The following is a 13,644-nucleotide window of genomic DNA, read 5'->3' as shown; positions in this document are numbered from 1 at the left end:
AGCCACACAGAAAAACCCTGTCTCAAAAAAAAAAAAAAAAAAAAAAGGAAGTAAAAATGATAAATTTTCAAAACATACATGAGCAAGGTGGCACATGGCCATAGCCTAGCACTGAAGGGCAGAAATATGGAAATCATTTCAATTCAAAGGACCGGGGACAACATCAACAAAACAGTGAGACCCTGACTCAAATTTTAAAAAATGCTCAAAATGTAGGAAAAAATATGTATATATACAGGGTCTTCTATTGGGCTATTTTCTGTTTCCCTTTTTGTTTGTTTGCTTACTGTTTATCTCTTTTTAAACTTTATCAGCATGTTAAGTTGCCATTTCAACATATCATGATGAATCAAAAATTTACTTTCCTATACAAGGCAAAATCTATAGTAGACACACACACAAAGTAAGAAGAATTCAAAACATACTTACACACTTTTTGGGTAAGCCATATTGCCACAAAAGATGTGTTTAAAAGAGGGAAAAGAGGGCTGGAGAGATGGCTCAGAGGTTAAGAGCACTGCCTGCTTTAACAAAGGTCCTGAGTTCAATTCCCAACAACCACATGGTGGCTCACAACCATCTTTAATGAGATTTGGTGCCCTCTTCTAAGCATGCAGGCCTACATGCAGGCAAACACTGTATACGTAATTAATAAACATATATTTTAAAAATAAAATTTTAGAAAAAAGAGAGAGAACAAATAAAAAAGCTATAATTAGGCCAGAAAATAAATGATAATTGGAAGGCACTGCTTTTCCGTGCTTACCCAAATTATATATGAAGTTCTCAAATTGAAATACCATACCATGAGAAACTTAATGTTCAAAAAATATATATTGTTAGTTTACTTCACCTATAGGTATGTATATAAACTGAAAGAGATGCAATAAAATGGTACTGGAATCTGAGTAAAACAGAAGTAGCCATAATTAAATAAAATATACTTTAAGCAAAAATCAGAAAAAATGAGACAAATACTGTCATAGTAAAAGAGTTAACTCAGTCATAGGAACATATAAGATTAAATTATAATTTATAACCATATACATAGATGATATTATATAATACCAATTATCTATTCTATGTTATTACATGTGTTTCCAACATAAAGCATGGTACAGCATAGAGCAACAAATATAAAAGCTTAACATATTAGGGTTAGAGGGAAACATAGACTCCAATATAGTAAGAGTAGGGGACTTCGACACCTCTCAGCAGTATACAGCTCTCATAGCTAGTAAATAAAAAATAGCAATTTTAAGTGTTTTAAAGAGTTTATACTTTATTCATAAATTCAGAAATCTCATTCATTCTGGAAAAGGGTAATCTATGTGGAAGCCATTGTACTGAAAACAATGTTGAGAAAATTAAGGAAAGGTCAGATAACCTGGGACCATAATCAAATCCACAAATCAAAAGTTTTAGCACATTAACTCATCAATAATTTGTAAATTACTGTATTTAAAATCACCCCAATAAAAAGCCTCAGAGAAGCATATTGGAAAATCAACAAACTGAATACTTAACATTTACTTAGAAAATGTAAACATAACCCCAATAATATTTAAGAAGGCTATATTTGGATGACATTCACTAATAAGATGTCTCATAAAGCCTCAAGCAGATCTGTGAGTTAGAGGTTAGCCAGAGCTACACAGTGAGATCCCATCAAAAGAGGAGGAGGAAGAGGAAGAGGAAGGAAGAGGAAAGGAGGAAGAAAGTCATGAAACTTACTAGTCATACAGGAGTCCTGAAATTTTCTCATTTTCTGTTGGTGAAGGATTGGAACCAGATTTTTAATTTAAAAACTAAAAGATAACTGAAGTGCGGGGTCAGAGAAATAAGCTTACCTTGGGGATTACATAATTTCTGAATCTGACATCACAGGTAGCTGCATGGGGCACATTGTTGGGGATGAGGTTAACGTATCTCTGGATCTCGTGCACTGTCGCATCTGTGTAGGGCATTCGGGTTCTGTCCTGCATGCAGGGACTCCTGTTTCTGCCAATCACATGATCAATCTCTTTCTGGACTTTAGCTGATAAGGCACAATTGAGAAATGGTAGAGTTGCTATAATGATTCAAGCCAATATGAAGTGTGATAAAAAAAAAAATATCAGGCCACACGCACATAATAGAATTAGAAACTTGGTATAATACACAAAACTCTCCCACTATTTAGGCATTATCTGTGCAGACAGGTACATTATTGTGCAGCATTATCAATACACAGAAATGATGAAATGTTTTTAATATGTAAATGTCTTATACCAATGAATTCTAATATTACCATTATATAGAAAAAATACAAAACAAAAATTAATTTCACATCAAAATAACAGTAATTCTGAAAATGAAAACCTGAAGCTGGAGGGAAGCTTCAGTGGCTAAAAGCACTGGCCTGTCCTCCAAAGGACCCAGATTTAATTTCTATACCTACAGGTGGTCCACAACTGCCTCTAACTCAGTATCGGGAGATCTGATGCCTTCTTCTGGACTTGTGGGCACCAGACATGAAGACAATCCACAGACATACATGTAGGAAAAATTCCCATGCACATAAAATCAGTAAATAAATTTTTGGATACTAATATCTGTACATGTGTGTATTTGTGTATATGTAAAACTTATCCTTTATCATCCTTACATTTCCCAAAGGCATTCACTTTGAGACATTCTAAAAGTTTTGTCTATAGTTTCTGTTCACATTTGTAAATAATAACTATTTCTATTATTTGATTATACTGTTTCTGAGCAGTTTTACAACAGAGATAAATTACACCCTATGATCACTTCACACAAAATATACTCATGCAAACATTCACACATACATATAAATACACACACATACATATGCACACACACACACACACACACACACAAACACAAACATATACACTCCAGACAGTACCTAGAGTATCTTTTCATTTGGAGCTTGGATGTTTGACTACTGCTCACAGTAACTATACTTCCCTCTCTTGTTTTCTCTATTGTCAAAATTGATCTCATTTTCATCTTATCATACATGTATAATGACAGCTAGTGACACAAAAACATCAATATTAAACTTTTTCAGAGATGTCAGCTTTGCCTCCTACATGTCAAACTCATACCTAAGACCTCTGTGTGCTTCAGGAGGAGCAAGAGTCCGTATCTCAGGGTAGTACTTGTGGTTTCTGATCCAGCTACAAACACATCGGCCACTGTAGCCATCAGACTTTCAGTAGTAAACTCAGACTGCGGGTTGTTCTTTTCCTAGGAATTTTTATTTCATTATTAGATAGTGACAGTTATATTAAATTTCAACAAGTGCAAATAATACAGGTCGTTCTACAGATAAGCAAATTTAGAAAGTGAAGGGTGCAGTAAAAATATTAGAGCAAGTGCACAATATGGCAGACCATGCAAATTACCTGACCTAATCTTCATGTCTATGCCCTTATTTCTTCCTTGCATCAAAATCCGATTTCTCAGACCTTCTTCTAGCTATGTTAAGCCATAAAAACCATGTCACACTAATAACATAAGAAAAAGAAGCCCCTGGTACAAATTTCTCGTTAGAGCAGTGAAGGTGGTACAAGTGGAACATGAGTATTTTGACTTTTGTATGAAGGCTGGGGAGATGGCTCAGCAGCTGGGGAGATGTCTGTTTTTATCTATGTTGTTCCACTACCAATAAAGACTTGGAGTCAGATATTGGCTTGAAAACCTGGTAGATCAAAGATACAACAGAGGAGCGACCAGCTGACCTTCTCTCCACACTTCCCAGAACAGAACAGGAAGGAAAACAAGTCCACAAATCTCCAAGGCCCTTCCTACTCCTTGCGGTGCCTTTCTATCCGTATCCTGAGTTCTCTGTATTCTCTATGGCTAGTTTTTGTTAACTGGTTGCAGGCTATGCTCCCTGATTCAAGGTTAACTTTACTAACACAGTCTCAGGGCATCACAGTGTGATCAAATATTCCACAACCTTTGTCAACTGAGAAATTATTTATATTTATACCAAATGGGAAGTAAAGGCTGAAATTATATTGGGCCAATAATGGCAATCTAAAGACTCTACCATAAAATTCTTGCTTGCTTGCTTTCTTCTTTCTTTCTTTCTTTCTTTCTTTCTTCCTTCCTTTCTTCTTTCTTTCTTTCTTCCTTTCTTCCTGTCTGTCTGTCTGTCTGTCTTTCCTTCTTTATTTCATTTATTTGTTTGTTTCTATGGTTTGTTGAGACAGATTTCTCTGTGTAACCTTAGCTGTCCTGGAACTTGCTCTATAGCTCAGGCTGGCCTCAAACTCAGAGATCTGCCTGTCTCTGCCTCCCATGTGCTGGGATTAAAGGCATTCACCACCACTGCCTGGCTAAAAAAAAAAAAAAATAGTTTTTATTTTGTTTTTCTCTATTTTGGTTTGGGATTTTGGTTTTTGGTTTTTTGGTGTTTTGATTTTTAGTTTGGGGTTTTTTTGTTTCTGTTTTTTGGATTTTTGGGGGTTTTTTTTGGTTTTTTTGTTTTGTTTTTGTTTTTGAGATAGTGTGGATCGGTTAACCTGGTTGTCCTGAAACTCGCTCTGTATACCAGGTTGGTCTTGAACTTAGAGATCTACCTGCCTCTGCCTCCCAAATGGTGGGATTAAAGGCATACGCCACCACATCCAGCATCATAAAATTCTTTAAAAGTCCCAACATACAGAATTTACTGAGTGAAGGAAGGACAAGGCTATAATTGAAACTTTCTATCTCAAAGGTTCCCATTAAGTTGACTATTAACTAAGCAACTCCGGAGCAGAGGAAAATAAACATCTGTGTGGGTCTCTAAACCACAGGGGAACTGGCTGCTTTGTATAGTCCTGCAGTTACCACTAAGGCTGCTAACCACTGGGGAGAGTCCTTTTAAAATGGTAAGTGCACGTGTTCTGCACATTGCTATTCTAATATAAATTATTACAGTCATCTTGACAAATAGCACGGTGGTTCGTCAAAAGAGCAAAAAGAAAAGAAAATATGACTTGACCATTCCACTCTTCGTCATACATCCAAAACAAATTGAAATTAACAAGTCAAAGAGACGCCTACTCTCCTGTGTTACTTCCAGCATTGTCCCTTAAAAAACAATCAAGTTGCCCATCGATAAATTGGTGGGTTTTTAAAATATGAGATAGATTTAAAATTCAAGAAAGCTGAGAATAAGTCAAGATTAATGACAATATTATTTCAGAATCTATTTTCTCATAATCCAGACTACCCTTAAGCCAGTCCAGAGACGGGAAAGACCTTATATCTGGTCTTTGAACTCCATTCTCATCTCAGATATGGCTCTGCTGAACTCCTTGATTCACCCTGGAAACACAAGCATTACACTGTCTTGCTTTAACCAAATGCCTGACTAAATCAAATCTCTTCATGCCAACACCTGTGTGTGCAGAGTACCTCAAAGACATCTTTACCTGTTTGTACTGAATCATTTCTGGCTCTATTCAGCTAAGGTGACTTTCCTCCATGTCAGCACACATGTGAGCCTCTCATCACTCTCATAACTGTGCACATCTTAATTCTCACTCCTGCAACCTCACTGCAAACACTCAAAGATTAGTAATGAAACTGAGTCACCAATGAAGCCTACCACGTGAAGCTCATGTTTACCATTCTTCTATATGGTCAGGTTCACTTTTTACTTTAATGTTTGATATTTTATATTTTCAACATCACTTATATGTCTAACTACCTGAAATGTATATTCCTTTTCCTCATATACTTATTAAATGATGCTGATGTATTTTAATTGCTTAACAATTCATTTTAAGATCGTAAATGATGCCAGTCCAATCCATGCCCACAATAGGAACTAAAATGCTTACCAAGTGTTTCTTGCCTAAAAAGCTAAATTTCGAACAGTAAGAATAGAAATGATTGATGATATGCAAAATGAAAGCCCACAAATAACGTTTTACCTGTTCCATTTTGATCAGGAAACAGTCAATGAAGTCCCGAGGATTGTCCATGTCTAGTGTTTCTTGGTGTTCTTTCACTCGTTTCAAAATATAACTTTTTATATCAGCAAAATTTTTAAGTACTTTCCTGTGGCTCCCTGGGAGATAATCGAGGAAGATAGGAATAGCATTGCAGACCTTAAAGATTTAAAAATATGCGTTTATTAGGCTGAATGTGGTCACTCGCATTTGTAGACCGGTTACACAGGAGGCTCATGTAAGCATGAGCGAATCACCATAGTCTAAGAGTTTGAGAAAAGCCCGGGTAGCATAATGAGATAATGAGAGGCCATCTCAAAACAAAAAAACTCCTAAGTTACACTAAGATTTCTCTTCAGCCTCTACCTCTATTTCTCCTTCCCCTACTTTAGCCTCCTGAGTAACTGAGATGGGGGAGGGTGGAGAGAAGGAGGGAGGGGAGGAAAGGTAATGGAGACTGATTCTGCTTTCCTACAAAATTCTTTATTCCAAGCTTTGAAGTGAATGTCTGGAAATTAGGCACATGGAACTGAAGTAAAAAATTTTAATACGTTAGAGAAATAAACATGATTTGCGGTGAAGAAAATGACTTTGTCTCACCTGCATCCACGGGGAGTTCAAAATTTTAAAGTTTTCATTTAATTTCTCCATCAAGGTAAGAAAATTCTTGTCTTCATAATCAAAACGATTGTGGAAAACAACAGAGCAGATCACGTTGGAGGGAGCCGAGCTCAGCATGAAGGTGGGGTCACAGAGTGAGCCTGAACGATTAGAAACATTTTTAAATGCCATTGAAACAGACATGTCAAGTATTATCTTTGGACTAAAAATAAAAAAAAACAATAAATATTTTAGAATCTCTGAGGAAGTATTGGCACAGAAATTACCATATTGTCAAGAACTTCCAAGCACTTCCAATTAGCAATCCTAGCTTGCTTAATGATCATTAGCTAAATCTTTAGCATCTGCTTCCTGTAGAGACATCATTCTCTGGCTACACTTTCTACAGTTCTAAGAAAACACATGTCCACCTTTAAGACCACATAAAAATTCAAGTTTTCAGTGCAGAATCCCATCTCTCTTTAAAGGAAGAAAATACCCATCCAGAAACATTTCATATCCAGTGAATAGTTGAAGGAGCTATGTCCACAGCCAGCAGAGAAGAAAGCCAAGGATAAAAACATTACAGGAAATGCATACATTCATTCTTCAGAACAAATTTAAAAGAGCAGAAATATCCATATCAAACAAAAACTAACAAAACCAAGCACCGATTCTCAAAGATTTGTTTGCCTAAAATAAAAGTGAAATTCAAAAGTCATTTTAAATGTAAATCCAAATGGGACAATCACAGAGTTTACATTAATAAATGGAGCCCTTTAATTTCTTCATTCCAATATTGAAGAAGAAAACATAGAAATTTTTTTTGGAAACAGTGTTTCTAGTCACCATGTATATTGGTTTCATTTCTTTAGATAAAGTCTACCCTCTACTGGAATCCTGGACTATTGCCCTACATAACCATCAACAGAGTATATGGATTTTTTCATTTGATAGTTATATAAGTCAATCTGGTCATAAGAAATAAAAGCAGAAAAAATATTTATTTTTCACTGGCATATATAAATACAGTGATGGCCGGGCAGTGGTGGAGCACGCCTTTAATCCCAGCACTCGGGAGGCAGAGGCAGGTGAATCTCTGTGAGTTCGAGGCCAGCCTGGACTACAAGAGCTAGTTCCAGGACAGGAACCAAAAGCTACAGAGAAACCCGGTCTCGAAAATCAAAATAAATAAATAAATAAATACAGTGATGATGACTCAGTCAGTGCCCTGCAGCCAACTGTACTCTCTGCCCCCTCAAAACAAGAGGATGACAAGCTTGAGAACAAACCAGACTACAAAGTGAAATGCTGTCTCAAAACTGTTTTTAACTAATGTACCAATAAGTTTTATTTGTAAGATAAAATTCATACCCTAGATGTAATGAAATGTACATAATGAATGAAAAGTATGTAGAGAAATGAAAAGAAATTCAAACCATAGAAACCTGTATAGTTAGAAAATTTGATGTCAGACTCCTTTTCAGGCAAAACACGAAGATATTCAGCTTTTTACTAAATAATAAACAAAAGAAATAAAAAAAGAAAGAAGGAAGGAAGAAAAGTAAGAAGGAAGGAGGGGGAAATTTTTATTTTGTCTTGGAAGTTAAGAAATAATTTAAATTTAAGTTATTAATTTAAGATTTAAGTCAAGCATAGTGGCATGTACCCTTATTCCTGAACTCTGGAGGCAAAGCAGGCAGATCTCTGGAGTTGAGGCCAGCCTGGTCTACATACTGATTTCTAGGACAGCCAGGGCTACAGGGTAAAATCCTGTCATGAAAAAAAAAAAAAAGAACAAAATAGAAATTTGTGTGTGTGCGTTTCAGACTGAAAAAAATAAATCTAATTTCTGGTGCTGGAGAACTACCTCGGAAGTTAGAACACTGACTACTCTTCCAGAGGATCTGGGTTGATTGTGGATTACAACCATATGCAATCTCTAGTTCCAGGCGATCCAATGTCCTCTTCTGGCCTCTGCAGATATGACACATAAGTGGTACACAGACATGTATACAGGCAAGACACCCATTTACATAAATTAAAATGAGAATAAATAAATCTCTAATAAAATTTTTTATCTGATTTCTAATCTATTCTGATATGGGATTTCCCTTTGTATGCTATGAATACCATTGGTGAATAAAAAAAAAACTATCTTGACCTGTTGATAGGGCGGAGTAGAACTAGGTGGGGAAAACTATACTGAATGCTGGGAGAAAGGAGGTGGTGTCAGAGAAAAGTCATGGAGCCCCTGCCGGAGACAAACACACCTGAACCTTACCGGTAGGCCATGAGCCTTCTGGTAAAATATAAAATAATGGAAATGGGTTAAATTAAGATGTAAAAGCTAGCCAATAAGAAGTTAGAGCTAATGGGCCAAGCAGTAATTTAATTAGTACAGTTTCCGTGTGGTTACTTCGAGAGTCTGGGCAGCCGGAAACAAACAAGCACTATTCTTATATTTAGAAAAGATAATTAAAACTCGAAGTAACTGGGAATACAAGCTGAAAAAACAAACTCATTTTGACAAGCATTTCATGAGTAGAGCTAGCATCAGGGTTAAGTAATTATGAAAGTTCAAAGCCAAAATTCTAGTGGTTTAAGATGCACTCAGAACTTCCTTTTTTAGTCATGTATCCTGTAAACACCCAATCAGATGAGAATCATAGCAAAAACTGGCGGTTACAGTGCCCAAGAGGAGGCAAACCACATCATATAGGGTCACTCAGGGACAGCATCAGGGTTGGTCTCCAGAAGAGGCAGAGATATTAGGAAACCACATTATTGTAGAGAGCAAAAAGGCCTCTGGTGCACAGATAAGGACTAACTAGAGAATCCAGGAAAGTTAAACACACAGTTTATCACTTCCTTGGAATGAGGCGCATAGCTGCTCTTCCTGGAATGCCAGGAAGGATGTAGTTTTGCAACCCGGTGATCCTTTGCTGTCTGATGAGACAGGCTCTGTTCTCCCAGAGTTTATGTTTTTAATTATCCCAGACCTTCTCCCCTAACCCTTGAGTACTGTTTTTAGGTCATAAAGCCCACTCTTAATTGAGTGATGTCGCTTGTGCTTTCCAAGAGCCTAAACAACTGCTGTTGTCTTAGGGCCAGGCCAATCCTAACAACACCCACGGCATTGTTTACCTCAGTCAGGCTCCCTAGACCCTAAATCTTGGGCACTATCTCTGAGTCAACAGTTCCCTTTCTCATGAGATAAGTCAGATGTACTTTGCAAGGAATCCCAGTGTAAACGTGTCTTAAATAGCTGTGCACTTCGGACTAAGTTAATTGTTATCGGAATACTTCTTCCAAAACTGTGCTGTGCTTAAATATGACTAGAGTAAAACAGTCAGGGCCGGTCTCTAGAAGTCTTGGTCTAGAGCTGGCTATAACAAAATCAGGCTTGTCTTCCTGGATGTGTTTTCTCCTGCCTGCTGTAAAGCCTGCAGGACATTAGGACATTCCCCGGAGGAAGACATGAAGCAGGGTGGAAATGAGCCTCATTGTCAGAGTAGTTAGAGGCATCTGAACCATAAGGCTGCTCTTAGAGATCCCATACTGTGCCGTGGGGGGACCGGGGGCAAAGGAAAACAGGATTGTCATGAGAATTTAATAAAGGAAACATTTGGAAGAATAGGCTGCCCTTAGGCTCCTTTAATAATCAAAGGCATGCTTTCTATATCTAGAAAATAGCTACGCCTGGGAGGGGTCCCACTCTAGATCTGGAAGTCATCTATATCAAAGATTTGTAAAACATGGCTAACTAGCAAGTAACAAAGGATAGACTTAAAACTAACGTACAAGTAGAGGAAGCATTAAACATAGTTGGAATATGTTATATAAAAAAAATCTCACGCGTTACATATCAGAATACCATCATAGCACATATTTTCTCAAGAGATAGGAAAGAGCATAGCAAATAGTGATTAATATCAAATAGTGATCAATATCAAATAGTGATCAATATCAAATAGTGATCAATATCAAATAGCCACTGACAGCTTTTAAACAGTCCTTTGTTTACAGAGTAAACACAACTGATGAACGCAGCACTCAAAGATGCCTAAGCAGAATAAAATAAAAATATGATAAGTATCATTATTGGCAGAAGTTGCAAGCATGCATCTTGAGGCAAGTCTGTGTCGCTGTGTCATTAAATTCTACCAAACAGATACAGACCACCTCAACAACAACACATGCTACTTTCTCATAGTCCATGAAAATATGATGGGCTCATTCATACCAAGTACACTTGACAGATATTCTCTAAGGAAATATTCTAAATAATAAAGAAATAACTACACTATAGGAAAATATCCCATATAATTTTTTTTTTTTTGGTTTTTCGAGACAAGGTTTCTCTGTAGCTTTGATGCCTGTCCCAGAACTAGCTCTTGTAGACCAGGCTGGCCTCGAACTCCCAGAGATCCGCCTGCCTCTGCCTCCCGAGTGCTGGGATTAAAGGCGTGCACCACCACCGCCCGGCTTCCCATATAAATTTTTATGAGGCTCAAAACTTTCTATCTTCATGAAGTTCAGGTTTGGAAGCAAGCTGGAGCAGAATAGGAGTAGCTGAGTATTATGATCACGCCGTATGCCTAGTCAGTGTGTACAAACATAAGGACAGATAAGCAGAGCGCTGGCTTTGGGCTAGCAAGAGAGCCAACAACCACTGCCATTGAAAACGGCATAATTAAGGAAGAGCCAGGTAAACAGGTACCCACCATCTGTTTTTCTTAACTCTTCCACAAGGCATCGTGCTTCCTCTTGAATGCGATCCTCGATGCTCCTCTTCCCCATCCCAAAATTCCTCAGGGTCATAAGTGAGAAGCGCCGAAGTTCCTTCCATTTTTTTCCATTGCTGAAAACGATTCCTACCGGAACAGGAAATGAAAACTAGAAGTGCTACCCAAGACAAGGAAGAAGACTGGCCTCTGACTGCTGCTTGGCGCCCTGACCTAGAAGCTTTTCCTATCTCATCCCATGACCCCTACCCAGCACACACCTTCATACATATGCGTGCACATACGTGTGAATGCACACTTACCAAGGCCATTATTCATTCTTTCGACAATTGGGAAGTCACCCCTTCCGGAAAACTCCTCTCCACGATCATCCAGAACTTCCTTCACTGCTTCATAGCCATGCACTACCACAGTGGGCTTCATGCCAAAATACAAAGTGAACACAGGGCCATAGACTTTGGAGAACTGGAAAGAAGAAAGAAAATGTATGGAGTAGGAGAAGAATCTAGACGAGCTAGGCTGCCACTAGCGTCTTACTCCCCACGTGTGTAGTTTGACAACCACAACTTCAAATTTAGTTGGATTCAGTACAGAGAAAGCTGTTTGTTGTCACTTCTAGGTGCAGCATGAGCCCGGTGTACCAGGAGATTACCAGGCCAATAGTGTGCAAACTGTCAGAACCTCGACACGCTGAAGAAACTTTCCCTGTGGGTTTCCAGATGAAGAGAGAGATGCTGAAAGAATCTCAAATTCATTTTAGTTTCCCGTGGGTGAAAATTCAAGCCTCGGATTTGAACCCTTCTCAGTAGATCTCTTCTACTTGAGCAACTGACTAGGGTCTGATTCAGTCCTGCAATAAATACTAGAAAGCTACCATTTTAAAACTCCCTAGGCAGGCAGTGGTGATGTATACCTTTAATCCCGGCACTTGGGAGGCAGAGGCAGGCAGAGCTCTGTGAGTTTAAGGCCAGCCTGGTCTACAAAGTGGGTGAGTTCCAGGACAGACCTCAAAGCTACAGAAAAACCCTGTCTTAAAAAAAAAAAAAAAAAAAAAAAAAAAAAAAAAAAACTAAATAAAAAAGTAAATAAATAAAAAATAAAACTCCCTAGATGAGTGTGGTGTTAGGTGGTTTGTAATCCTGACATCACTGACTTAGGGACAGATAACAATAGTGCCAGCACATGCAGTATCCCAAAGAAAGACCATCTCCTCCACGGTGCTCATTCATAGGTCAGAAGCAGCTTTGCACAAAGTCCAGAAATGCCAGTTTCCCCAGTGGACCTTACTAGTTCTATGTCATGATCAAATGTTTAATGTTGACTCAGATTTCCTTGGTATCAGACATAACTTGTTTCTTTGAATAAATTAAATTATTTTGGCTGATTTAAACACAAATAAACAACATGTACATAGACAATCTCCTGTAAATTCTCAAAACAATTCCATTACCTTTAATCGTGTGTAAAAAGTCATAGCTAAGGACCATGAAACAGAGAAAAAGTAGCTGTTCTCTGCTTTGTGGACTTTATCTTACAATGTAAGAATTTCTATTATGAACAAATATATTGTCTCATTTAATCATTTCTGACAATAACAAATCAAATATGATACTCCACAGGACACAATTGCCTTATAGTAACATAGTTGAACCATTTGCTCCAGAAATGTATTTATTTAACAGCTGAGATTAATTATTGTTTTCCAGCCACTGTGGAGCAGCAAGCTCACTTACGTTGGTTAAGGATTTGCTGATGTCCTTCACGTCTATCTGCAGGATGTTTCCAATAAACGGGAGAGGAGTGGGGCCAGGGGGGAGCTTCCCTCTCCCCGAGCTCTGTCTCCAGAGTGAGAGGAGAAGCAGGCAGGAGACAGTGAGCACCAGGACTGTGACCAGATCCATGGCAGCCTTCTCTTCTCAGGGAGACACCCGTGAGCTTGCAGTCCAGAGCTTTTATAATGCTCGCTGTGAACTCAACATGAGCTCCTGGGGCATAAGTGACCAATCAACAAGGAGCACTGTTATCTGTCTTCTGAGTGGACTCTGGCCTGTTGAAAAACACAGAAACTGCCCTTCACAATCCCGCTGCCCACCCCCTACCACCAAGCTGTAGTAACTAGTCTGGACTTGGATTTGGCCCAGGTACTGTTGTGCGTTTTTTATTGTTGCTGTTGTGCTTTTTTGTTTGGTGGGGGCATGTTTCAATACCCTAGGTAGTTCCAGTTGCACCCACCCTGAAGCCTGAACTGAGGCACAATGAAATAAATATGAGTATTCATGTACACATCTGGGTGTGAATGAATGTGTGTGCATACGCATGTGTGTGTAAAGGCCAGAAAT

At 38.3% G+C, this 13,644-nt stretch overlaps 1 protein-coding gene across 1 annotated transcript in view; it reads right to left on the bottom strand.

Moving 5' to 3' along the window:
• The window catches only part of LOC126511077 (cytochrome P450 2C55), a 16,940-nt gene extending 3,685 nt beyond the window's left edge, over positions 1-13,255 (bottom strand). The window contains exons 1-7 of the mRNA XM_050157967.1: positions 13,039-13,255; positions 11,608-11,770; positions 11,285-11,434; positions 6,558-6,718; positions 5,940-6,116; positions 3,114-3,255; positions 1,851-2,038 (exon numbers count right to left, since the gene is read on the bottom strand). Of these exons, the coding sequence (XP_050013924.1) occupies positions 1,851-2,038; positions 3,114-3,255; positions 5,940-6,116; positions 6,558-6,718; positions 11,285-11,434; positions 11,608-11,770; positions 13,039-13,206 (1,149 nt within the window). The 5' untranslated portion in view covers positions 13,207-13,255. The remainder of the gene's footprint in view (positions 1-1,850; positions 2,039-3,113; positions 3,256-5,939; positions 6,117-6,557; positions 6,719-11,284; positions 11,435-11,607; positions 11,771-13,038) is intronic.
• Positions 13,256-13,644: the final 389 nt, after the last annotated feature.

This window comes from Alexandromys fortis, unplaced genomic scaffold (genome assembly GCF_014885135.2).
Source record: "Alexandromys fortis isolate MF-2015 unplaced genomic scaffold, M_Fortis_MF-2015_v1.1 scaffold_10, whole genome shotgun sequence".
Lineage (NCBI taxonomy): Eukaryota > Metazoa > Chordata > Mammalia > Rodentia > Cricetidae > Alexandromys > Alexandromys fortis.
This window is presented reverse-complemented; position numbering and strand designations above follow the sequence as displayed.